Source organism: Papaver somniferum, chromosome 9, assembly GCF_003573695.1.
Source record: "Papaver somniferum cultivar HN1 chromosome 9, ASM357369v1, whole genome shotgun sequence".
In the NCBI taxonomy this organism is placed as follows: Eukaryota; Viridiplantae; Streptophyta; class Magnoliopsida; order Ranunculales; family Papaveraceae; genus Papaver; species Papaver somniferum.
In genome coordinates, this window is record NC_039366.1 from 103,962,597 (window position 1) to 103,988,555 (window position 25,959).

Consider the following 25,959-nt stretch of genomic DNA (forward strand, 5'->3'; position numbering starts at 1 on the left):
TTCCCACGCCTCCAACTTATGAATAAGTCATGTACTTGGAACAATTCCTTTGGTTCGTATTCCAAACAGTAAAGGAACAAAAAATCTGTTTGGTATCAACTCTTTTCAACCAAGTGATGTGAGTTCGACAAAAGTCTCTTCCGTTTATCACTATAAACTCCTTTGTCGGGTCCTCAGATCTATCCACTAACGACTACCAACGTAATCGCCTAGATTTTGATATCAATACCTTGAATCACAAAGAATCGTATTGATGCCGATCTACTCAACTAATTAATCCAATATATCACAAGGATAAATTGATTATAGTTGGATCCTCTTTAACCGAAACAAGTATTGTGTACACCAAAGATTATGAACCCAAATCAGAAATCTTCAAATCTTCTTAGATCTTTAATAAACACCTGCACACAATAAACTTGAATCTCTTGTGATCAATCACGCACAGAACGGAGTGTGTTAACAATGGATTATCACAAGACGTCTTTAGATATACAAACAATCTAAAAATCCCCGTCGACACTTCGATCTAGTTTGAGTGAATCTTATATCAGAAGTCAAGATTCTCAAGCATAAACAAACCAGGTGCAATCAAAGTTCAACAACCGTCAGTCAATAAAATCAATTGAAAAATAATAATAAACCGCAATTATCTAGTTTCCCACCAACGGTACTAATAGAGCTTCTCAATCCCAACGAAGTCTTTAAATTGAACGGCCGTAAGAGATTTCGCTTAATTAGGTTACTTTCCTCTTCGAATAGGCGGTTCCTCCAGTAGCAACACAACTAGGTAGTTTTGCTGGCTCTGAGGATTAGTTTGCTAGAAATGCAAACTTTGGTATTTATAGACCAAGGAAGTTTGGACACCATGGAATTTCCAAAACCGAAAATATTCTCAAGATATTCATTAATGCTCAGATTCGGTTTTCATAATTCCTGGAAATTCTTTGTCCAAACGTTAACCGAAAATCTCTTAGAAAATCTCCAATTAGTAAATTGCACATTACCAATTTTCACTTTTCTAAAAATAAAATTAACAACCTTAATTAAAATATTCTTAACTTATATATTCGATCCTGGGATTTTCCTTTAGCTATTAAGGAATATCTTTGAACAATAAATGATAAGCGTTACTGCACATGTTCAAAGAATGTCGACATCTTTACTTTGTAAGTCCTCTTTCATACTTAAAATCTTGAAACCGATTTGCCACACTTACAAACAAGTTTATAATTGGTTCATCTGACTTTCAAGAACTACGTGATTGATTAAGAACACTCAATCATAAATCATGGGTTCAACGGTTCTACCAAAAATAAGTTTCGGTTCTACCTCTATGTGAGCATTATGCATAGTCACACTAGTTACCAAAAATTCAGTTGACTAGGTACTAGGATCGGTTCCCCACATACTTATGGTAACTACTTGTATTTGCTGCACATGTCCATAGGATCGATTCCCCTTTCACTAAAAACGTGTTGCACATGTTCATAGGATCGGCTCCCCCATCTACTAAAAACGTGTTGCACCTCATACAAGGAGCGATTCCCCCCTTGTTAATCGGTTGGACCTATTCATAGGATCGGTTACCCTTTGCCTAGAGTTGGTCATACCAATAACACTAAATTGATCGTACCATCTCAGGTGATTACTTAAGATCAGTTTCACTAATAAAAGTCATACCAATACAAAAGTCAGGCCTTGTGAATAGTTTTACCAAGAACATAAACAAGTCATGAGCGGTTATACTAATCACACATATTGGTAGTTCAAAAGATATGCAATGAATCACAATACCAATAAGCCTACCGATTTTTCTTTCGATTCATAAAACGAGTTCATGAATTTACTTCCTTTAAACTAATGTAAAACATTGTTTCCTGGGATGAAATCTTCACCTCATACCCATACATAATCACAATAGCATGATTATGTCGATGTCTCATATATAAAGTTTAACGGTTTAAGCAATAAACTTCATATTGTATTCCTTAATACTACGTCTAACTAGAGTATAATCATTCATGCTTAGCAGTTATGTTTTCAATATGCACGACTTGAAAGATACGTTAGGGAATGAAACAGTTCAAGTCAAATATCACTAACCTGAAGTGAAAGGATGATGTCGTCGTTGTAGCTCCTTACTTCTTCACTTCTTCAAGTCTTCTCAATACTTGTAATGTCTCATATCCTAATACTTTCAAGCTAACCTATACGAAGTTGACTCTAGTACATAATCAAGCGACTCTTCAAATGAGTTTTGATTCACTAAAATATGAAAAACAAACTTGACATACCAACGCTTGGTTCAACCGAGCTATGCTCTAACAAAGTATAATTCAATTGTGCAAAGGTGCGCAAGTTTGTGTCAAAATGTTGGTGCTAATTGGAATGTCCTAATCATCGAGAACAAGTGTGGCCTGCAAGCCAATAAAAAGGTAGCAATTGAAGAAGTTTTTTTGCGGTTTGGATAACTGATAGTAATGGTGATACATAAGAATGTATGAGGTCATTCTTGAAGAAGTCCTCATGAAAGCTAAAACAACATGATAGCTTAGTTGGAAAGAGTATTCAACTAAGTGTCGATTATATTATGCTTCGTTATGGGAGTGGAATAAGAACGTTGATAGTTGGAAGAATGCTTGTGGCAAAGTGAATTGTTACATTTGGGACAATAAGTGTTGTTTCACTTACCTTGTTGCTTAGAAGCGAAGATGAAGTCAGTATTGCAAGGCTTGTAAGGTCTTACAAGGTGCTATCAGTTGGTGCGAGTATTTGCTCAAGTTTGAGTGTCACAGAGTTGTAGGCCAAGTCAATGTCCGACAATGATTGCGCGATACTGCATAGATTGTCAAAGGTAGTGCTACACTGTAAAGAAATTTGGCTAAGTGATGAATCTTATTGGCCGACACAATGAAGCTTCATTGAGGAAAAGGCAAGGCAAAGCCAAAGTGACATATGCAACATCCGATGTTGGCATTAAGGCATATCCATGGAATTGAGTTGGCCCAAACTCAAGGATGATGGAAAAAGGTAGAATAGGCCAAGAGTTGGTCTATGCATTAGTTCAAGGCAGGGCCAAAGCTTGAACAGTGCAAACGCTAGCAATGCAAGAGTGGCATTGTTATTGTCAAGCAAATTGGCTAAGTGAAGCATATGACACATGAGCAACAACAATGAGCTTAAGGGGTTGTCCTTGATGATTGAAGCAAAAGGATTGTCCGTGCATTATCTTAGAGCAAGAAGTTTGCAGGGCCAAGATGGATGAGCATTGAATCAAGGCCGAATTCAGTAAAGTGCAACAGTTGTGCGATACGACTCAAGTGGCGTTTATAAGTTGGTTATTGGCTTCACAAGAGTGCCAAAGGTGCGAGACAAGTTGGAAGGGTTATGGAATGAGTTTATAACCTTAATAGAGTGTCCCTAACCGTTCAAGACAAGTGTGGCTTCAATCTGCATGACAACACAAAAGGTGGCAGTTGAAAAGCAGATTGGCGGTTATGGAAACTACCCTATGGGACACATGGATGTTTTATGTATGTGAAAGTGTTGTGCACGGTTTTTGGCCCTTGGAACTACTGTATAAATAGTGTAGAGACATTAGAAAATCAGTAGGTTCACATAAAAAAAGTTTTGTATACATGTAGTCTCATACTTGAGAGAATAAGGCATCACCAAGAGGGTGATGGCCTGTTTAGTCCATTGGTTGGACAAAAATTTGTAATCTTCCTTTGATACAATAAAATAGGTTAATCGTGTCATGTTTTTGTGTTTATTGTGTTGCTGATTTTGTGAGTTGATCAATTGGTTTGATGCATGACAAACCTCTTATGCTTATGAGGGCATAAAGAGTTAGAGAAAAAGAAGATGAAGATTTCCGTTGCATAAAGCCTTAAGAGTGAAGGCAGATGCATACATTGATGCAAGTATACAAGGCTGAGTACTTGTGAGTGAAGTTGATTCACTGAACCACATAATATTGCCGGTCAATGTCCCATGAAAATTTTAGGTGATTAAATAGGCATGTGACACCTAGCCTCATGAGGAACTTTCATCTTTTTATTAATAATATGATTTCAGGTGAATTTCCCCTGTTGTGGTTAAAAGCTGAACAAAGCTCTCTTCTGAGAGCTTCTGGCCCCACCGGGGTATATTTCAGCCAATAAGAATTTTTGTTATTTCACACCACCAATATTCCCTATTTACCACACCACTTGAAACCTAAGAATGTATCAGAACGAACCCTAATAACCTCCGTTTTTTCTTCCTAACCCTGTTGTTTTGTTCTCACTTCATCTGTTTCTTTGTATTTGTCCCTGTAAAACTTTTTTGGTTGCTGATCTCTTTTAGTTTTTTTCTTTTTTGTTATTGTTTCAATGATGTTTATTGTTTTTCCTTTTACTGATTTCTTTTTGTTTCCTAGCCCTAATCTTCACACGACACCAAAAATTACTCGACATGTTTTCTCCGGAGCTCCAGTCTCGTGATGGTTTTCTTAATTTGTTAACAGGTACGATTTCATCATACACGATTTTTCCTCAGTAGGAACTTTGGTTATACTGAATACGATTTGTCATCATGTGTTATTATTTTTCAATGTTAGGTTTACTCTTTATCTTTTTTTTTTTTTTTTTTTTTTTTTTTTTTTGAATTTTTGGATATAAGTTTGTTTGAATTTTAACATAATCATGGTCTTATATGTTTGCTTATTTGTCAAGAATTAACCTTTCACTGATTTTGATATTGTAGGTGTGGTTTACCAGATCAAATCAGATGATAGTGGGAAATCTTTGTGAAAGGTATATTTGCTTATCTAGCTATCCATTGTACTTATTATTTTTGGAATTGATAAAATTGAGTGTTTGGTTCAAAGGTATCCTAAGAAACTACAGTTGCATCTTGGATATCTTAAGAAATAAGAGGATATAATTTTTAACGTAGATAGTTTTTTTTGGGATTTTCAAGTGTGTTTTTTAAAAAATGATTATGAGTATTTAGATGATTGGGTTGTGAAAAAAATGTGACAGTTTTGATGTTGTGATTGATTTTGCTTGGATTAAGGCTGCTGGAGAGAATGTTGCGAATCCGAGATGTTATTTTGATAATAAGTTGGTTGGAACTATTAATCTTCATGAGATTATGGCTAAATATGGATGTAAAAACGCAAGTTTTATAAGTTTCTAAATGGTGTATTATATTGGATCGATTTCATGATTTGGTGATTAGCAAGGTGTTTGTTCGTCAAACTGTAGATGGTTTTCTCATCCTCTGCAAAATTTCCTAAAGAAGATTTCATGTGTTGAAAACTTTAACTTAGTTGTCATGAATCAATAAAAAACTCAAAAAGGACAACCCTCCAAGAAAAATTGAACATGTAAATTTTTGTGGTATTAAAATCCTAACTATTTTCCATCCCTGCCCGTCTTTGTTTTCCTGATTCTCTTTCGCAAACCCTATTCCCTATTTCGTAACCCTGTTCTCTTTCTCATTTCTCTGATTTCAGAACTCTAATATGATTAGGTAACTCTTTTGTTTTGTTTGTTACAAAGATTAATGTTGATTCATGGTTGGGTTTATCTAGAAGGAAGAAATTCCATCGAGACCAAGGTAATATGAACCAAGTTTAGTATTTATCTTATTATGGTTTCAATTAAATCTTTGTTTACTGTCCATTCTTTGTTACCATGGCAGTAGATTGATTCTTTGTTACTATATATGGATAACGGTGTCTATAGAATTTTTGTTTGTTTGATTAATTCCGATGTGCCGAAGATTTTTCATTATCGTAATGTGTTAATGTGTGTGCATGGCATAGTGGAAGTGTAATGAATCAAGACTTTGCATAATAGACTGGTAATGTATTAACGTCATCATCTTCTTCCATGATTCTACTGTCGCGTGACAAAAATTTATAAAAACTAACCACAAAATTTTTAATCATATCCATTATTATCATGGTTTGGTAAACTAAGCTTACAATAATTGTGATCTGTAGTTAGTAGGGCAACAGCTGCACAACCTTATACCCAGTATGGTAAGCTTGCAGTGTGTAGTATTCTTTCGGGGAAAGACGAACGATCCTTTATGTTCATGAGCAGTAAGAACAACTTTACAAGATTAAATCCAAATGGAAACAAAAAATTTCACAGAAATAGGTAATGTTCTATGTCAGAAATAGGTAATTTTTTAATATTCATTTTTGTATTGGGTATGCTTAAGCTGTTAAAGTACACATTGGTTCCTAAAACCGGCTCGCTTCTCTTATGTCTTCTTAGTATTTGCTTTAATCCATCCGTGTTGATGGCATACTTTTGGCTTTTAGAAGGTTTTTATGTGAATGTTTTAGAAGGCTTTTTTGTGATTTAAGGCATATATACGCAAGAGATTTGAGGGAAAGTGTGTCTATGTTATAATTGTTAAGTGCAATCGGGAAACACTTATCCAATAAAAACTTCAAAACAGACTCTACATTAACAGGAATCCAATTGGTGCTTGGCTTCTACAAGGGAGTAAAGAAGTTGTACGGCTGTCAAGTCTCAAGACATGACGTTTTAGATCTGTACGTGATACCAGTGGTCACAGAACCCATTCTGCATCGACAGTTTTTTCAGAACTCTATCAGGCATACTACCACCAGGAACCATAAATACAGCTGCAAATGCAATAGTGGTAATGAGGCGTTTAGTTGATATAGTTTTGGTATGTTCAATTATTTTTTTGTCGGGAAAAAAAATATAATGCCACTTTCAAGAATAAGTAGGATTACAATAAATCCTTTTAATGTAAGTATCTTATTATTTTGGATTAATTTTACTGTTTCCATTTTTTATTTTGTTGATTACCTATTTTATAAAATTACCAATCTTTAGTTTCACTTTCTACAGAATATTTCAGCCCGTGCAGCGCACGGGCGCAACATATTATTAAAGTCATCAATCGAGCATGGGTTCCAAACTTCCATCAATAGGTTCACGTCTCAGATGGTCGGTTGTTGCTACAATAGTGGAGCATCTCCAATGGCAAAGTTAATCATGCTAGGCTCGCATGCCGGGTTGCACAACTTGGTCAAATAGAGCAGCACAACTTGGTCAAATAGAGCAGTGGGTCATTGTGGCAGTTAATCATCCCATGCTAGGCTCGCATGCCGGGTTGCCCAACTTGGTCAAATAGAGCAGTGGAAGAGCATATACATGGTTCCTACCTAGTTGGGGACCAAGTATGCAGAGACTGTTTGTTTAAGTCGAACCTACAGACAATGTAGTCCTTGGATGGTTTGCATGCACAATTTGAACTCTACTGTTACTAACCCTTGCTCAAATGCGTAACCAAAATAGAGGAACCAAAATGATGTTCTTGTTTCCCAATGATTTAAAACTTCTTTAATCAGAGTGGTGCTTGAATGAACTAATTCAGACTGAAACTAAAAATTCCACATTTCATTGAGATCTAAAACCCGTCACAGAAGAAGTTTACATCTAAGTTTCATTTTGAATTTTCTGTAACAAACATGGGACATGGGAAAAATGACAAACAATGGCGAACACAAGTTCATTCTAAATGATTTCAACTATGACTAGACTCTACTGTCGTAAATAATTTTAGAGATCAAGAAGCAAAACACAGCATATATCCAAAACAGCTTTATTGAAGGAGAAACCAAAACCAAGGATCCTACATTTAAGACTTCGAACCACCAGCTATGGTTGCTCAAAACTGAAAGCCGGAAAGTAGACCTACCTGTAGCTCCTTTTAAAATCTTTAGGGCCTATCAGGTCTGAAAAAGAAGAGTTCATTTCAGCTTCTAAATTTATAGCCAGCTCAAACTTTCCAATCTTTTTCAGATTGCTAATCAATCCTCTGTAAATGTATATAGAAGGACGTACACCTCTTGTTTTCATGTCTCCCAAGAGTCTCAGTGCTTCCTCAGTATGCCCTAGCCGCCCAAACCCTTCAATTAAAGCAGTATAAGTACGGAGATCTGGCTTAAGTCCTCTTTCACACATTTCTTGCAGGAAAACTAAGCACAGATCCATCCTTCCCAGTTTTCGCAAACTGGTGATTAATGTGTTGTAAGAGACTATGTCTGGCACCATGTTGGTTTCCTTCATTGAAGCAAACTGATGTAGCAATTCATCGACATGACCAGCACGGCCCAATATTGCTAAAACTGTATTGAATGTGATAGTATCTGGTTTACATTTCAAATCCTTCATATGATCAAATATTAGCAATGCTGTATCAATCTGCCCAGATTTGTCAAAGCTAGAAATAATCCTGTTCATAACCCTAGCACTTCCTTGAAATGTCAGTTCAGATACTTCTTTAACAAGTTTTAGTATATGAACAATATCTGTTGATTTCAGAAAGGACTTGGCAAGATTTGAATATGAATCTTGACCAAGTAGAAAGTTAGAGGAAATCAAAAGATCCTTAAATATCTGAGACAAAAGTTCAAAATGATTTCCTTCACCAACTGCTATAAGGAGGATGTTATAAGTTTTTGGGAACAGAAAGACTTGTTTATCACGTAAAGTTTGCAGTAATCTAACAGCATCCAATAGATTGCTGGATTTGGATAGCTTCTCAATGTAACAATGGCAGGTTTCCTTACCCAAAATTGGATTCTTTTCTATCTCAGAAAGAACTCGATTCAGGTCCTCCTCTGTTAGTGCATGTTCCCCAGGAGATGTCTGAGTTGAAAGATACTGATAATTGCCTATAGAAATGCTTATTACCGGAAAGAATGGATAAACCGAAAAGAATGGATAAATTCCACCAAATCTAAGTGGGATGGATTTGATATACTTCTGCAATGGAAAAGGTAAGACGTTAGGGACATGACAAACAAAAGAAGCACTATAACAAAAGAACTAACCAACTAGTCTATCTCCACTGTTGATAAGATAGAATAGAATCACAAAAGTTTAAGACAATAGCAAGATATACAAAACATGAGCGGATGATTCTCATTTGGTACTGAACAATTAAAAGTCTCAGGAATGAGTTGAGTTTCTCAAGAATGACTACAATCGTGAAAATATGAGCCTAAAGAAAAGTAAGCCCCCGAAGTGCAACAACATTGCATTTCAATACAGTACATGCATACAAAGGAATGGTTTTTTCTCTCAGACCCAGGCTAATGAATCCAGCATCAATAAATAAGACCCGAATTCACAACGAAATGAGCTCTTTTTCAATTTCATTTTCCGCAAAATGATAATGATATAAAACACAAATTACACACTTGTAAGCTCGAAACACGCATAAAAATGGCAAACTCACGATGATAAACAAAAAAAACCTACATTGTTGGAACAATCAAAACTGTAAAATGGAATGAGTGAATAGATGAATACCTTATATGATACCTTGCTTGTATGATTTGATATCTTAGTAAATGAAGAGACTCGTCTGGTCGAGAAGTATTTGCTGCAGAATAATACACTGCTGATGCAACAATTTGAGACTGAAATTCCAAGACAATGTCTTATTTTACTCATCAAAATAAATTTAGGGTTTTATTCAATTCTGCCATCAAAATCCCCTAATTTAAAGATACTCAAGACCCAAAAACTAAATTATGTTTCTGTGGGGCTTTAGAAACCCATTCTTTTCTAGGGTTTATCAGAGGGAAAAATTAATGAAAATGCAGATTTTAACAAATGAGAAGAAAAAATAGATAAATATACATATACTACACTTGACACGTCATCGTGTAGTTTCTAAATCGCTGACTTGGCTCAGTTTTGACTCGAAAGCGTCCCGATTCAATGTACCCAGCCAGTTTCCTAAGTTGACTCCTCCTACTAAAATCTGATAAAACAAGGGGCGAAAGCGAGTTGAATTCTCATGCCCACCAAACATTTTAAAAAAAGATTTTCTTCTTAGGGTTTAGGGGTTTGAGGATATCAGAATTTTGTCATTGATTTCCTGAAGAAAACTATGTTCTTTAGAAATCCAAACACTAATTATTAACTCTTGAGCTGATTGTTCATCAGAGTTCGAAAAGAATGATATCTGTTTCTAAGTGTATTAGGGTTTGTCAATTTTCCAAACCCACTGTAGGAGGAGGAGCAAACATGGGTGCTTATAGAAATGCATCGTATTTGTGCCGTTTCCACAGTCATTTGAGACTTTCTCTTATTTCTTCTCAGGAGAGATGTTTTAGCAGTGGTATTGAAAGATTGAAGATACAGAAACATCCGTTTACTGGTGAATTCAGGCGCAATCAGATGGATATTGCAAGAAAAAATGGAATGTATAGACATGTCAATGGTTTTCTATCAGATACTCCTTCACCCTTAGGGAGTAGACCTTTTAGAGAATCTGTAAGTAGAGAGAATTACTCAATACTCATTTTAATATTATCTGTTTATGCAAGTTTTGATTTAATTTGGGTTCTTTTGTGTCTAGTTATTTCAATTGATGCTTGTTTGTTTGACAGAATTCAATACATAAAGGGTATGCATTGTTCTCATCATCAGCTGGGGATACGTCGAACGGTAAACCAGTTGAAAAGAAAATCGAGACTAAAATTGTGCCGAAGGAGAACGAACAAGCGGCAGATATGCGTATATTAAAAACTCTTGCAAAATATTTATGGTTGAAAGATAATTATGAATTTAAACTGAGGGTGGTATTAGCATTGGGTCTTTTGGTTGGATCAAAGGTAAGTTCAGTTTTATGCATTATTTGCTTAGGATTGTGAAATGCTCTGGAAGTTAGATGTTCGCTCTTTTCTAATAAGATATGGCTAATGTGTTTCAGGTTTTAAACGTTCAAGTGCCTTTCTTATTCAAGTTATCTGTGGATTGGTTATCAAATGCAACGGGGACTGCTGGTTCACTAGCTACCTTTTCAGCTGCAAATTCTACTTACTTGGCACTATTTGTGAGCCCTGTTGCTGTTTTAGTTGGGTACGGAATAGCACGGGCCGGGTCTTCTGCTTGCAATGGTATTGCACTATGAAGTAATCCTTATTTCCTGTCTATATATTGTTTTTATAAGTGGGGTTACAGTGTGGAGATCTTTTTTAGAGTCGTACTGTTTAATTCTTCTATTGTTTTCCTTATTTCTTATTGTCACATGTGATTCTCCTGACAGAACTGCGGACTGCTGTATTTTCTAAGGTGGCCTTGAGGACTATTCGCACAGTTTCTAGGAAGGTACACCACAGGCTTATCTTTCTTTAATCTCCTCTTGCTTTTGTTCGTATTTGTTTCTATGCTTTGGAATACACTGTTTTAGGATAAATCAATCTTAGTGATGTAATTCTCAGTATTCACGTGGAATGCCGAACCATCATCCTGAAATATAAAATCAATTCTTCTCGTCTCAAGCTAAGCAGTATTCCATGAAGTGCGTTATTTGTCTCTACTTGTAGGTCTTTATTTTTTTATTTTTTTTGGTTCTGCGGCCTAAAACTATCCATGAATAACTTGTACTGTCTGTAGTTTTATCAACATGACTTTAGATATATAAGTCTAATTGTTAGTAATCTTTCTGGTATGTAATGAAAGATGGCTCTAACTTGTGTAGGTGTTTTCACATCTGCATGATCTTGACCTTCGTTATCACCTCAGGTACTACATTTATACCTACAATTACACGGTGTCTGTTTGTTTATTTTGTAACTACCAAACTATTGCCGGATAAGAAATTCCTTGAAGCATTTTGGTTTTTGTTTGAAGTGTATTGCATAAGAATGAAAAGTCTTTTGTGCTTCCTGTGATAATTTTTTCTTATTCTGTGTTGAACTTCTTTGAACACGTGTTCATTTTTCGTTTTTTCTTTTCTTTTGCTAATTAAGTTAAAATCAAAAGTCTAATGAAAGTTCAATGTGTCAACCACATCCTTGTACTCAGTTTTCCTTCGAGAAGTTTACATTGTTGCAAGTTCTATTCTTCACTTTTATAGTTTTGTTATCTAACACTCAGCTATCAGATTTTGGACTAATATGGTACAATACTACAGTGCGCTTTGCTGATTCGGTCTGACTCATTTCTAAATGATACATATCGATGAATTGTCTTTCCCCATACATATCCAGTAACTTTATCTCTGTTCATGTTGGCTTTTGTATGAATTGAAAGGCAATTCCTGACTTGGCTTTTGTATCTTCAGCCGGCAAACTGGTGCGCTGAACCGAATAATTGATCGAGGCAGCCGCGCAATAAATTTCATTCTTTCATCTATGGTATTCAATGTTGTTCCTACCATCTTGGAGGTATTATACCCTTTCTATAGATTTTTCATATCCTTGTTTTGGGGGACTTTTTCCTTGAGGTGTATTTGTGTTAGCATTGTAGTATCCCTTTGTTTTCCCTTTTAAAATAATTATTTTCTTTTACAGATTTCCATGGTTGCAGGCATACTGGCATACAAATTTGGAGCACCTTTTGCTTGGATTACATCCTTATCAGTTGCTGCATACATTGCTTTCACATTGTCTGTGACACAAGTAAGTTTTTTGGTGCATCATTGTAGCACCTTTCATGTTCAGTAATGTGGTTTTGTTTTGTCAGTAATACTATATTCTCACAAGTTATTTTCTTATTTGTTGCACGGAATCCTGATTGGATTTTCATTATATTGCCCTCTTTCCAGAAAAAAAGAGAAGTATAGTAACCATTTTCTAAAACTTTCTCTTTGTCTTTCTAGTGGCGAACTAAGTTTAGGCAGGTCATGAATAAGGCTGATAATGATGCAAGTTCCAGAGCTATTGATTCACTTGTCAATTACGAGGTTAGATAACCTTCTTGTTTCATCTGTTGTTTTTCGAGTTTCTTTAAATAAAGATATACAGTTTCCACTTGCGCCACATTCACCTGAATGCTACATAACTTTTCAGACAGTGAAGTATTTTAACAACGAGGAATTTGAAGCTGAAAAGTATGATGAGTTCCTAAAGAGTAAGTTGTTTAGATTCTATAGCTTATAAGTTACTTTACTTTTAGCTTCTCAAGTAGTTCATAAGATATTGGTTGGCAAGTGTCCAGCATTGCACAATATCTTGTTGTACCACTTTTAGTTATTAGTGTTAGAGACTTGAGGTAATTATTACTATCTAATGCAAAGAATCTACTGGCACTCTAATGGGTATTGCATATCAGTATTTTGTTTCTACTTTTGTTGGCTGTTTCATAATGTTAGTGCTATTTTTCAGAATATGAGGATGCTGCTTTAAAAACTAGCAGTAGTCTTGCTTTTTTGAACTTCGGCCAAAATGTGATATTTAGCACGGCTCTTTCAATGGCCATGGTATTGTGTTCTCATGGAATTATGAGAGGGGAGATGACAGTTGGTGATTTGGTTAGTTTTCAGTTATATTTTGTTGATCATTTATTTATATATTTTATCTTTGTTCATCTCTTTAATGTGAATGTGACTTTGGATTACCAGGTTATGGTAAATGGGCTTCTTTTCCAGCTATCTCTTCCTCTCAATTTCCTTGGCAGTGTGTATCGTGAGACCAGGCAGAGTCTTGTTGATATGAAGTCCATGTTTCAGTTACTAGAGGTATCTCATGAACTTTTCCACTATAGTTGTTCCTTAGTAAGATTAGATACTCATGTATTATTAACTAAATAGGCACTAGGCACTGTATCTTTGTTTTGTGAAGAGTTACCATATCGGAGCACCCTCTATTTTACTTGATTTTTGAGAAACCATAATTTTAGCTTGGATTTGCAGTAGTGTTTGGTTATAATAAATCATTTGATATCAGTCCTATATATTTCTTACTTATACTGTCATTGAAAAATCATTCCGTGCCTGATAAATTATGTACCAGCTGTGCATTTAGATTGTTTCAAATACTTGTGAAATGATCATAACAGACAATCATTTGTTTCTGTGTACTGCCAGAGTGTCAGTTCTTATTTAATTTAGAACCAGCAAGACGAAGTAGTATTAATATATTATAGATTTTCAAGGTGTAATGTCTGTCCTCAGAAACAAGAAGTGGTCATATACTAGTTTATCTTAGCACTCTTGATTTCTGTGCTTTACAAATAAAGAACAATAGAAGTGTACGAGAGTATTGTTTATTCTTTCACCCGTCTTTTTCTCGACTACCATTTCCTGCTCTTGCTTAAAAAGAAAATAACCGTTACATATTTGATGTGGTTTATTGTGATTTAGTGTTTTAAGGTTGTTGCTACCTTCGTTTCTTGAAGGGTTAATTTGGTTTTGTTTCCATGAGTGCAGGAAAAGGCAGAAATTGCTGATGCACATGATGCGAAACCGCTAAATTTGAGTGGAGGAAGTATTGAGTTTGACAATGTGCACTTTGGGTAACTTCTCTGTTTACTTAATATCACGTACATATGTGGTGCTTTCTAGCATACATATCTTGGCTTCGTTGTGACTTTGGCTTACCTTTTAAATGCCATGTACCTTTCCTCTGTTCCTTTTTGCAATGCCTTTGTGATACTTGTAAACCGAAAATTTCTTTTTGCTAACTGCAAAGATTTTTCAGTTCTGTCAATCTCTTTCAGACGGTTTCTATTATTTTATGTTTTTATCATATTTTAGCAGCTGATGATTGATTTTTTTGTTCGTTTTTTATGATTTAGATACCTGGCAGAACGAAAGATCCTCGATGGGATATCTTTTACTGTGCCTGCTGGAAAAAGTGTTGCAATTGTAGGAACAAGTGGCAGTGGTAAGTCTCAAGAGGCCCTGAAACTTATCAATGTTTAAGTATGTGTTTTCTTAGTGTTATCCATTCTTTTGGGTATCGCGGTAGCTTTCACTGTAGGAAATTTTCGTGCTTAACCAGTAATCATTCATTGTGAAATGTATTTGCAGGTAAGTCGACCATACTTAGACTGCTGTACAGATTTTTTGATCCCATTAATGGAGCTGTAAGGACCGGACATTTCCCTTTTAATTTTCTAGTTTAACGCGTTGATACTGGCATCTATCTCCTTGAAAAGTTGCTAATTTTTTAATTTTGTCAGATAAGGGTAGATGGCCAGCATATTAGGGATGTGACTGTTGAGAGTCTACGGAAGTCTATTGGTGTTGTACCACAAGATACTGTAAGTTTGGAAAAGCAATTCATTATGTTTTTCTGTTACTGGTTTTAGAACACCATATTTGTCTTTTTTGTTTTTAGTTCTGATCTTCTTATGATTGCTATTTAATCGAATGATCAGGTACTTTTTAATGATACGATATTCCACAATATTCGTTATGGACGGTTATCTGCATCGGAGGAAGAGGTCTGTGATGATTTGCTGACAAACTTAATGCCTTCTTTTTAAAGCTGTAGCCTCGAACTACTCCTGATATCTTATGAATTTCAGGTCTACGATGCAGCTCGACGTGCAGCAATCCATGATACCATCATGAAATTTCCAGAGCAATACAAAACTATGGTTGGTGAACGTGGACTTAAGGTTAGTGGTTATTGTCATACAACCAAGTTGGTTCCCATTCATTTTCCAGAGAAAAATACCTCTTCTAGATTGCTTTAAATTATTTCATGGTGGTGAAAATCAATGACCAAAAGGAAGTATTAGAGTGTAGTGTTAATAACAGATAATAAAAGAGATACTAGAAGCAATATTTGCATTTAAAGGGTGTTGGGGTAGTTGCTTTTGACTTGTCCAAGTCAAAATGCAAAAGGGTAGTATGGGTACATCCTGTTAGGATGCGAGAACTGCTTTTATTTCTCCTGGTATCTATGTAGTAATGAAACTGAAGCTCACTGCAATCTGAGTATCGCTGGGTACTGGAAACTGGAGAGTAATTGCTCATACAAACCTGTTAGTTGAGGGAGGTTCAGATCATCAAGCTAAGTTTCACTTTTCTGCACCACCAATTTAGGCGACCATTGCTCCTTGTGTTTACATATTAGTCACTATCCTGCACCGATATGTGTAATTTGTCCTGGACCTCTGGTTTCCCGCAGATGAGAACAACCTATCTTATTACTCTCCCTGATGGATAAGTTCTGTGAACAAATTTCCCATCTTTGTTTTCTTGATCAAGGAATTTCAACCACGACTATTTCTTAAATTGTTTCCTCACGATTGTTCTACATTTATATGTATAAAGAAATGATGTTTTAGTGATTGAAGATAACCGTAGTTCCCGTGGCCAAAGGATCGAGTTAACTTAGTTAAGTCAATTGATTTTTGTGCAGTTAAGCGGTGGTGAAAAGCAGCGGGTGGCCCTTGCTCGTGCATTCTTAAAAGCACCAGCTATCTTGTAAGTAGTTGCATAACTTGCATTTATCTGATCAATAAAAACTATTGAGAGTTGAAACCCCTCTGGTGAATGCGGAGAACTGACATATTATAGGATAGGGAGGAGCCAACCTTGAAACACACTTAGGACTTTGTACTTGCTCCATTTAAGTCTGCCTACATCTCAAGACTAATTCATCCATCTCTGGTCCCTATAAATATATGAAGATCTCTTTGCTTCCAAATAATCCAGCACGAAAGAGAAAATCTTCTTTTTGTTACTAAAAGAGAGGGGTGTCTGAGATTCTGAGTCCAACTGATAACGATATGGGTTGGCCCAATATATACCAATGAGCTAGACTGGAAAGCCTTTGTGCATATTACCTATATTGTAAATCAACAAGCTATTTCATAGAAGATGCCTTCCCTAAATCTTCGAAATCATAATTGCGCCAAGGTTGAATAGTTTCAGCAATCTGCATTTTGGTGCATTATTATCTTCGTATCTGCAAGAAAGGAGCGATTGAACTCACATGCAGTTAAGATGTGACATAATATCTCCCAGTCGATCCCTGCTGCAGTACCTTTTACTTTTCTACAAGTGCATAAAAAATGAAATTAAGTTTTTGATGGATTATATATGCTTTTATTGCTAGGTTATGTGATGAAGCTACGAGTGCTCTTGATAGTACAACAGAAGCTGAGATACTAAATGCATTGAAATCCATAGCGCATAATCGTACGTCAATCTTCATTGCACATCGGCTTACCACTGCAATGCAGTGCGATGAGGTAAATAGTTTCTTTCTTCTATCTGTCTTTTTCCTTTTTTTTTTTGTATTCCCGCCCTTCTTTTATCTATACGATTTCATACTTTTAATCACTGGGTGTTTGCAGATTATTGTTTTGGAGAAAGGGAAGGTGGTTGAACAAGGTCACCATGATGCTCTCTTGTTAAGAGCAGGAAGATATTCACAGCTCTGGGGACAGCAAAACAACGCTGTTGATGGTAGTGATTCGACCGTTAAACTAGAGGCTTGAGGATGATCTGGTCAAGTTTCCAGACTGTAGCCTCGGGAGAAGAGGGAGTGGAGCTCTCACTCGCTGAAACTTTTCCGTCGTCTCACCTTGTACCATATACATAATGCCTTTTTGTGGTCCACCGTGGTAGAGCTCTCCCACGCTCAATCTTTTCCATCCTCTTCTTGTATCAAAGACAGAAGAGTATATAGTCTCTTTCAGCTGTCCATTTTCAGTGTGTAAAAAGAAATGTTCAATCCTGAGATCTCGCAAAAGAAAACAAACATTTTTTTTTCCCAGTTTTACATTTTTTTTTCTTTTTAATTAAAACCATCTTACAAGAAATTAATTGAAATCCTAACAAGCTTTTTTTTTTTTTTTTTTGAAAATTACTTATATTGAAAGAAAAAAATTACATAGGGGTATCCAAAATGTTGGTTTTTGAGATATTGGTGTCCACCAACATAATGTTAACTCCATTTTGTAAGCTAGAAATATTAGCTGAATTAGAATAACAAACATCAGATAGTAAAGCAGAATTTAAAAAATGTGGCATCAACCCCCATTCTTGTTTATGAATTCCTTGTTTACGCGTTTCTTGTGCCAAAATGTCTGCCACTTCGTTGCCATTCCTGTTCTTAAACATAAAACCCAAAAAGTTTTCACATGTTTTCAAAATCTTCACAGCTTCAGATACTATGGCTTTGTTTCTCCAAAAGATGTTGCTCTGCTTGTCCTGAGCATAAAGGATGAGCCTCTGACAATCACCTTCCACTGAGAAGTTCTTTAGGTCCATTCTTTTTGGCCAGTTTGCTGTTTCCAGCATACTCAGAGCCTCTGCTTCTTCTGCTGTGGAGGCCCTGAAAGTCCCAGTTGTGGCTTGGATTGCACCACCTGTATCATCTTTCAGAATTATACCATATCCAGCAGGAGTAGAAGAATCAAACCAAGAAGCATCAAAGTTTATTTTGAGTTGGTTTACTTGGGGTTTTGACCATCTACTAGCATTTATATCAATATGACTATGTAACACAGAAGTGGTATTATTTATAACTCCCTGTTTTAATTGTCTCAGAGGAGACCAAAAAGCCAAGTGCCTCTGAACAACAAGAGATAGTTAAATGCTTGTTGTTGATTTGGATTGAAAGATTCGTAGACATCTTTCTTTCAACCAACATTTAGTTGCCATGATTTCTATCTCAGAGTTTTCATATATACCTGCTATCCAGTTAGAATACATTTGTGCAAAAGAGTAATCTAAATTACTACTATGATTTATACCCACAACAGGAGGCAGCAAAGCCACAGATTTAGCATAAGGGAATTCAAAAAACAAGTGCTTTAAAGATTCATATCCATGATCACAGAAAATGCATTTTATATCTATATCATCCATATGTTCACTCAGATTTTTCCTAACAGGCAAGGCATTATGAATACACTTCCATAAGAAGATTTTTTTTTTTTTTTTTGAAGCATATAAGAAGATTTTTATTCTTTGCGATACATTCAACTTCCAAAAAAATTTCCAAAAAACAGTTATATCAATATTAATTGAAATCCTAACAAGCTAAAACTAAAAAATATGATTCATCGATTTATTTGTACATTATTTACACACAAACCAGCGTATTATTGCTGGGAAGGTAGCTTCAAACTTTGGGAGTTGCCAAAACTATCTAGGCACAGATGTACGTGTTACGGGCAGTACCTCTAAATTTTGTGTGGACTAGGAAGCAAAGGATCCCTGAAAATTCACTCAAGTGCAACTCTGAATATATGGATAATAACGGCACCAAAATGTCTGATTTTCTTTTTTGGGTACTTTGAATTTCGATACAATCCAACGAATAACTCAACGAAAAAAACGTTTAAATTACGGAATTACTGACATCATTTCCCAAAAATAGTCAGGGCGGTAGTCAGGCCCCATTTAAGGGACTTAAAAAGGCGCCGAAATAGCTTTTTGTATTTTTCTCAGAAAATAACACACCAAAGAGTTGTAGTTATCACGTAAGCTTCTTTAGTCAGATAACATTTCATTCAAAGTTATGTACTTTGCAGAGTCTCTCTACAATCTATAAATAGTGCAGTTGAGAATCTTTGGAAAAATTAGGGTTTAGGGTTTTTCAATCCTAAACACTCAGGAGCTCTCTTCCAATGTCCAAATCCAATGTTGTAATTCTTAGTTTCTTTCTGTAATCTTCTTTCATTCTTTCCGTATTTGGGTGTTATTTTTATTTATTTTTTAATAATAAGTTCAATTTCTAGTAGTATTGTAGTTCAGTTTCTCAATGTAAGCAAGCTTTGTTTAAGTAATAGCATTTGAATGAATATTGATTTTATTTGTTTAAGTATTATTTTATTTTATTTTTATGAAGCATAATCTTTCTGTATAATGTGGTTACAATAATTTGTTGTATAGGTATGTTTTGGGCAGAAATTAGTTCTCTCAAATAAGTTAAGAATTTCAATGCAGTATTATTAGAGAGCATTGGGTTCATGCCTGGAGTAAAGGTTTGTAAGTTCTGGTCTTACTTTGAATTTTATGTTCCTTTGGTTGAATGATCAGGTATTTTCAATGATGCAGTCCGTAATATTAGTTGTTGATCGCTAACCGCGTCGGAGGAAGAGGTCTGGTCTGTGATGATTTACTGGCAAATTTTAATGTCTTCTTTTCACAGCTGTAGCCTCGAATTATTACTGATTTCTTCTGAATTTTCAGGTCTACGATAATACTTATAATTATGAAATTTCAGGAGCAATACAAAACTATAGTCGGTGAACCTGGACGTAAGGTTAGTGTGTTATTGTCATACAAACAAGTTGATTTCTCATCCATTTACGGATTTACCAAAGAACAAGACCTCTTCCAGCTTGTTTTAAAATAGGATTGCAAGGTAGTGAAAATCAATGACGAAAAGGAAGTATTAGAGTGTAGTGCTGATAACAGATAAAACCAAAGAGATACTAAAAGCAATATTTGCACATAGAGAGGGTGTTTGAGCACACCTCCGGTAGTTGCTTTTCTTTTGAACTTGCTCAAGTCAAGATGCAAAAGTTAGTATGGGTGCACCCTCTTTAAGTGAACCGCTTCTATTTTGTCAGGTGTATTTCTATGTAATAATGAAACTGAAGATCACTGTTATCTGAGCATCACTGGGTACTGGAGAGTAACTGCTCATAAAAATTCCATTCTTTTGTTGAGGGAGGTTTAGATCATAAAGCTAAGTTTCCTTTACTGCACCATCAATTTACGTGGCCATTGCTCCTTGTGTTTAATATTAGTGCCCTGTGTCAATTTGCGTAGTTTGTCCTGGACCTCTAATTTTCTGCAGATGATAACTACCTACCTTATTACTCTCCCTGATGGATAAGTTCTGTGAACAAATATCCCGTTTTAATGAAACCCAGAGCAATTTCACTTGCAGCCTTCTCTTCCTTCCTTTAACAAGGAACTTCAACCATGACTATTTCTTAGATTGTTTCTTCACAATTGTTCTAAATTTTGTTGATTAAGAAATAGATGTTTTAGCGAATAAAGATAACTGTAGTTCCCGTAGTCGAAGACCCAAAGGATTGAATCAACTTAATTAAGTCAATTTATTTTTGTGCAGTTAAGCGGTGGCGAAAAGCAGCGGGTGGCCCTTGCTCGTGCATTTAGAAAGTACCAGCTATATCTTGTAAGTAGTTGCATAACTTGCCTTTGTCTCATTAATGAAAGAACTATATTAAGACTTGAAACCCCTCAAATGCGGTGAACTGAAGATGTACATGATATTGAGGAGCCAACATCGAAACACAGTACTTGCTCCATTTAAGCCTGCCTTCATCTTAGACAAATTCAGATGTCTCTGGTCCTTATAAATATATGAAGATCTCATTGCTTCCAAACAATCCAACACAAAAGGGATAATCTTCCTGACAATACTCAAAGAGGGGCATCTGAGATTTTTAGTCCAGCGAATAACGATATGGGTTGGCCCAATAGATACCACAGAGTTACTGTATTGTAACTTGTAAGTCAACAAGCTACTTCACATAAAATGCCTTTACTGGATCTGCAAATTATAATTAGGCTAAGGCGAATACTTTCAGCATTCTTCATTTTGGTTCACACTCTTTTCTCTTATCTCTAAGTGCATACAAGATAAAATTAAGTTTTTGATGGATTATTCATGTTTTTGTTGCTAGGTTATGTGATAAGGCTACAGGTAGGTGCTCTTCATAATCAACAGAAGCTGAGATTCTAAATGCGTTGAAATCCACAGAGCATAATCGTACGTCAATCTTCATTGCAGAATGCACATCGACTTACCACTGCAGTGCAGTGCTATGAGGTAAATGTTTCTTTCCACTGGCCGCTAGTATCTTTGTTTTTGTTTTTTTTCCTGTATTCTCCACCCTTCCTATATTTACCTGTATAATTTCATGCATATAATCATTATGGATGTTGCAGATTATTGTTTTGAAGAATGGAACGGTGATTGAACAAGGTCACTATGATGCTCTGTTGTTAAGAGCAGGAAGATACGCACAGCTCTGGGGACAACAAAATAACACTATTGATGGAAGAGATTCAACCATTAAGCTAGAGGCTTGAGAATGATCTGTTCAGTTTTTCCAATATGTAAATATAGCTTCGCTAGAAGTGGGAATGGAGCTACTCGTTGAATCCCATCCTGCCTCTCTACTTCTTGTATCAGAGACAGAAGAGTTAATAGTGCCTCTGTGGTTCATAGGAATTGAGCACTCCCTGGCTGAGTCTCTTCTGTCCTCCTTTTGTATCAGAGATACAAAAAGGGAATAGTGTCTCTATGTCGTCTCCTGTCCTCGTTTTGGTGGTGTGTTTTTTTGATGTCTGTAGAGAATTGTTGTTTTATTTTTCCAGTTCAAAATATGAAAAATGGTGTACGACTCATTTGTCAAACAAAGCATATATCTTGCTATGTCTTGGAACATCCAAAATTGGAGACCAGAAAAACCTAACTTGGCTGCTATTTGGTTCACTGGTTCCTGTTGGCTTTGGCAAAAGTTAAAAAAGCTAAGCTGGGACGGTATAATTTGCATCAAATTTAGCGATTGCAAGACTAACAAGAGTTGCATAACACAAGACAAGACTGAATTAAATTACTCGTGGAGTTCCAGTTACATTACTCGTGCCTTTACTAGGCTGAAGAAAACAAATTTCAGGCCATCATCACTACATAAATTGATGCGATTACTTGCCTGAAGAAAACAACATATATTATATATACCCACTAATATATAGACAGAAGACGAAACAGAAATCCAATTCTCAAATGCAAGACTATAACGCGAAGGAGGAAAACCTATTAGAATCTCTGTCATTCCATACTCAACCGAAAAGACGTGTTACTAGCAGTACCTTGTAACTAAAAAAGAGACCACCATCTTTTATTACCGTTACTCCTCTGGCTAGGTCTGGATAATGTGTTTCCCGTGGATGACGAAGATAAAAAACCTTGTTGCTCATGCTGTTGATAAGAGTTGCAGTGGCCTGCCCTTGGTGACCCTCCTCGACCCTCCCTAGTAGGGCTCCTGAAACACATAACAAGAACAATTCCGACGAGGCTGACAATAGGAGCAGCAGCAAGAAAAAACCATCTTCCTCGGCTGCTCCTTGCGCTACCTAAATCATCTCTGGCACAATCCACATTTACTAAATGTGCCTCTTCTGTTATTCCATTATTTGTTAATTCATTAACTTCTTCTTCCCTGTTATCATTATCAGATATACCAGAGGAACTACCTACACTAGATTCTTCATCCTGTTGAATCTCATGAGCTTGAACCCTGGTCCCAATACTCCGTTTCCCCTCTTCGTATTCCTTGTCATCAGTAGGAAGCTCATACCGACAAAGAGGACATGAGTTCCGGGAATTTAACCATGGCAAAATACAGGAGGGGTGGTAGAGATGCAAGCAAGGAAGCTGGTTTGCTGTACTACCAATGGGTAGAGGATCTTTGCAAACGGCACACACCAATTCATCGTGCTCCTCATGCTCCTCACTGATGACTACACATGGCAGGTTATCCACGAAAGATTGAGCTGCTGGCGGGGCCCCTCTTCTGTTATTATCAGTCTCTGCAAGTTGCGCAAGCAGTTGCTCAAAGCCTCTCGCATCAAGATAGTCACCTGAGTTTCCAACGTAAGGAGATGTTTCTGAGGACTCCAAGTTAGCAAAAATGTTAGAAACACGAGCAGTCCTGCTTTCTTGAACTCTCCAACGAATAGTACCACCCCTACTTTCAGGAGATTGCAACCCTCTCAACCACTCATGAGGATCATCACCATTTACTCCAGGATTCCTAGAAAAAGCACCTCGGATCCAACCCTCTACTTCTGCAGCTTCAACTGTGTGTTCCTCGATATGAGTTTCCTCCCATTCTCCATCTTCGTCTTGGTCGTTTGAGTTCCATTGGCTACGACCTGCATGCATTGGGTCGATGTCGGTATCACTGTCAAAATCACTTTCACCATCAGCCTGGATGAATATATCTCTGTCCATGAAATTATTACGACCATCAACAGAAACATCTGAATCCCCACCATACGCACTAAACGAAATAACATCACTCTCTGCACGGAAAGCTCCATATCCACCAAAACTCACATTAGATTCACTCTCCCCAAAAACAGAATCCAAGTTATCAAAACCCTCACTTTCGTTATCAGATGACGATCTCCACCATCTTCTAGAGCGGTTAGGAGTGGTGCGTGAGCTTGTACGCTGCAGCACCCTTGCAGCAGTATCTCCATCAACTACTTGTGTCTCATGCTCAGTGCTAGACACAGGAATAGTATTTTGATTTTGTCTCACTAAATTTATCAGATTTGAGAACTGCTGAGAGAAAAGATCCTCGACTGAGTCAGAACTCCTACTCCTGCCTCTACGTCCTCTAAATGGCCTTCTCCGACGAGAATCTCTTATGGTTGTCTCGAGATCTTCGAGAAACATATCTTTACAGTCTCCACATATGTTAATGGTTTCAAGACTATTTCCATCATTATCTGGTGCGAAGACTCTTTGACATAGGGCACAATGTGCCTCTGGTTGGTCAACATTATGACCTACTGCACCACTGCTCTGTTCGAGTTCAACAGAAGGAGAAGAATCATGAGACGAACTGGGTGATTCTCCGTCCATCGCGATCTGGTAGGAAGAAAGCAAACAAAATAAGAGCATAAGTGAAACTCAAACGACCACAAATTTTATCAACAACAACAAAAAAAAAACAGCTACAGATCATATTCATACTTAATGTCTGATAAATCTAAGAATCAAAAAAACCTTTTATCTGGATAACTGGAACTAGTGAGCCACTTATAGAATGAATATGTTGAATATTAGGAGAAAGATACAAAAGGACATCGGTAAACCAATACCCAGTGTTTACAATAAAATGGCGAAGAAAGAAGTTAAAGCTTTTTTTTAGACTAAATGCAAAGCAGTTCTACACTTGGCTTAAAACATCTGCCATTTCCATGCAATAAATTTCAAATTTTACTCCAAAAAAGGCTACAACAAACTTTAGTTCCTAAATGTCACTGAGATACACCATAAAGGACCAATAACTTCTCAATCACTCAATTCCAGAAAAACAAAGAACAACACCAGTGGACAACCCTAGAAGATTCACACACACTTTTCCTTCCGGTAAAAGGAAAAGCCTTTACATCTAGTAGGGTATCACTGAAGCATAACAAATTGTTTCAGATATCACTGAAACATAACAATTTGTTTCAGCAAATACCCAAAATATCCGTATCTACAAACACCAAGCAAATAAAACCCTAACCAGATAAAAAATCAAAAATAACAAATTATATATCAAATAATAATTTTTGGAACTTTACCGGAAGAAGGAACAATTACAACGTCCAAAGGCACTGATCCAGTAACTTCAAATTCAGCGCACCAAATTGCGAATTCGAATCAATGGTGTAGACAATTTATAAGAATCCCCGATCTATACACACATCAATTAAAATGGTTGTTTTTTCGCTAAATATTGGAAAGTAAGAAAAATGCAATTACAAGAGCATATAAAGATTTTCAGAAAACGAAATTTAGGGTTTCAAAAGTAAGAAATTATTGAATCTAGTAATGAGTGCAAGTTAGGGATTTTTTGGGGATTTGAAGATTTTGAGAAGCAACTAGGAGGATTCATCAATGGAAAACACTAAATTGTACGTGGATTCGGAGAGAATCAATTGTGGTGGTCGTCTTTTTTATTTCCTGCACTTTTACCGAAAGAATTTTTCTTTTTCTTTTTTTTTTCTTCGAAAGTTTTCGAGAGAGAGAGAGAGAGAACGTATCTTACGCAGGTGCGTAATGAAGAAAGTTCAAGGGTTTTACGGATGTCATCACTATCTTACGCAGTGAGCGTACTGGACTGGTCCACACAGGCCGCCTTTCTATGGTTTATCCGGTCTGGTCAAGGACTCAGCAACCGTATAAGTACAAGATCGGTTTGGTCCCGAGGTGATTCGTCGACAATGAGATTTTACCCTTTTTACTGCTTAAAAAATAACTACCGTGCGTGGCTGATTTTTATGCACACCATCTGAGAATTGTTCATGTGATTTTTCATTGCCCGAAGTGATTGCACCTGTGAATATTCAGCGGTATTGTTTACAAAAAAAAAAGAATATTCAGCGGTACTATTGGAATTATCTATCCACGACGCTATGCAACAATCGCCTGGGTTTGTTGAT

General features: G+C 36.4%; 3 protein-coding genes across 3 annotated transcripts; 1 reads left to right on the forward strand and 2 right to left on the reverse strand.

Annotated features, from left to right (window-relative positions):
• Nucleotides 1–7,415: 7,415 nt before the first annotated feature.
• On the reverse strand, nt 7,416–9,640 carry LOC113309132 (pentatricopeptide repeat-containing protein At1g11900-like). The gene is made up of 2 exons (XM_026557548.1): nt 9,357–9,640; nt 7,416–8,807 (listed from the first exon to the last, which is right to left on the reverse strand). Exons 1-2 carry the CDS (start codon nt 9,498–9,500, stop codon nt 7,734–7,736), a joined length of 1,218 nt encoding a protein of 405 aa, XP_026413333.1. The 5' UTR covers nt 9,501–9,640; the 3' UTR covers nt 7,416–7,733.
• Nucleotides 9,641–9,854: 214 nt separating this feature from the next.
• On the forward strand, nt 9,855–17,521 carry LOC113310733 (ABC transporter B family member 25, mitochondrial-like). Its single transcript, XM_026559495.1, has 20 exons — nt 9,855–10,328; nt 10,445–10,669; nt 10,768–10,954; nt 11,104–11,165; nt 11,539–11,582; nt 12,124–12,226; nt 12,353–12,460; nt 12,661–12,744; nt 12,851–12,911; nt 13,166–13,311; nt 13,402–13,518; nt 14,209–14,294; nt 14,577–14,665; nt 14,812–14,867; nt 14,964–15,044; nt 15,162–15,227; nt 15,312–15,404; nt 16,154–16,218; nt 16,853–16,988; nt 17,094–17,521. The coding sequence occupies exons 1-20, from the start codon at nt 10,011–10,013 to the stop codon at nt 17,235–17,237; spliced, it is 2,271 nt and encodes a 756-aa protein (XP_026415280.1). The 5' UTR covers nt 9,855–10,010; the 3' UTR covers nt 17,238–17,521.
• A 4,795-nt stretch (nt 17,522–22,316) lies between these two features.
• On the reverse strand, nt 22,317–25,568 carry LOC113310349. The gene is made up of 2 exons (XM_026558996.1): nt 25,099–25,568; nt 22,317–24,394 (listed from the first exon to the last, which is right to left on the reverse strand). The coding sequence occupies exon 2, from the start codon at nt 24,386–24,388 to the stop codon at nt 22,613–22,615; it is 1,776 nt and encodes a 591-aa protein (XP_026414781.1). The 5' UTR covers nt 24,389–24,394; nt 25,099–25,568; the 3' UTR covers nt 22,317–22,612.
• Between the last annotated feature and the right edge of the window lie 391 nt (nt 25,569–25,959).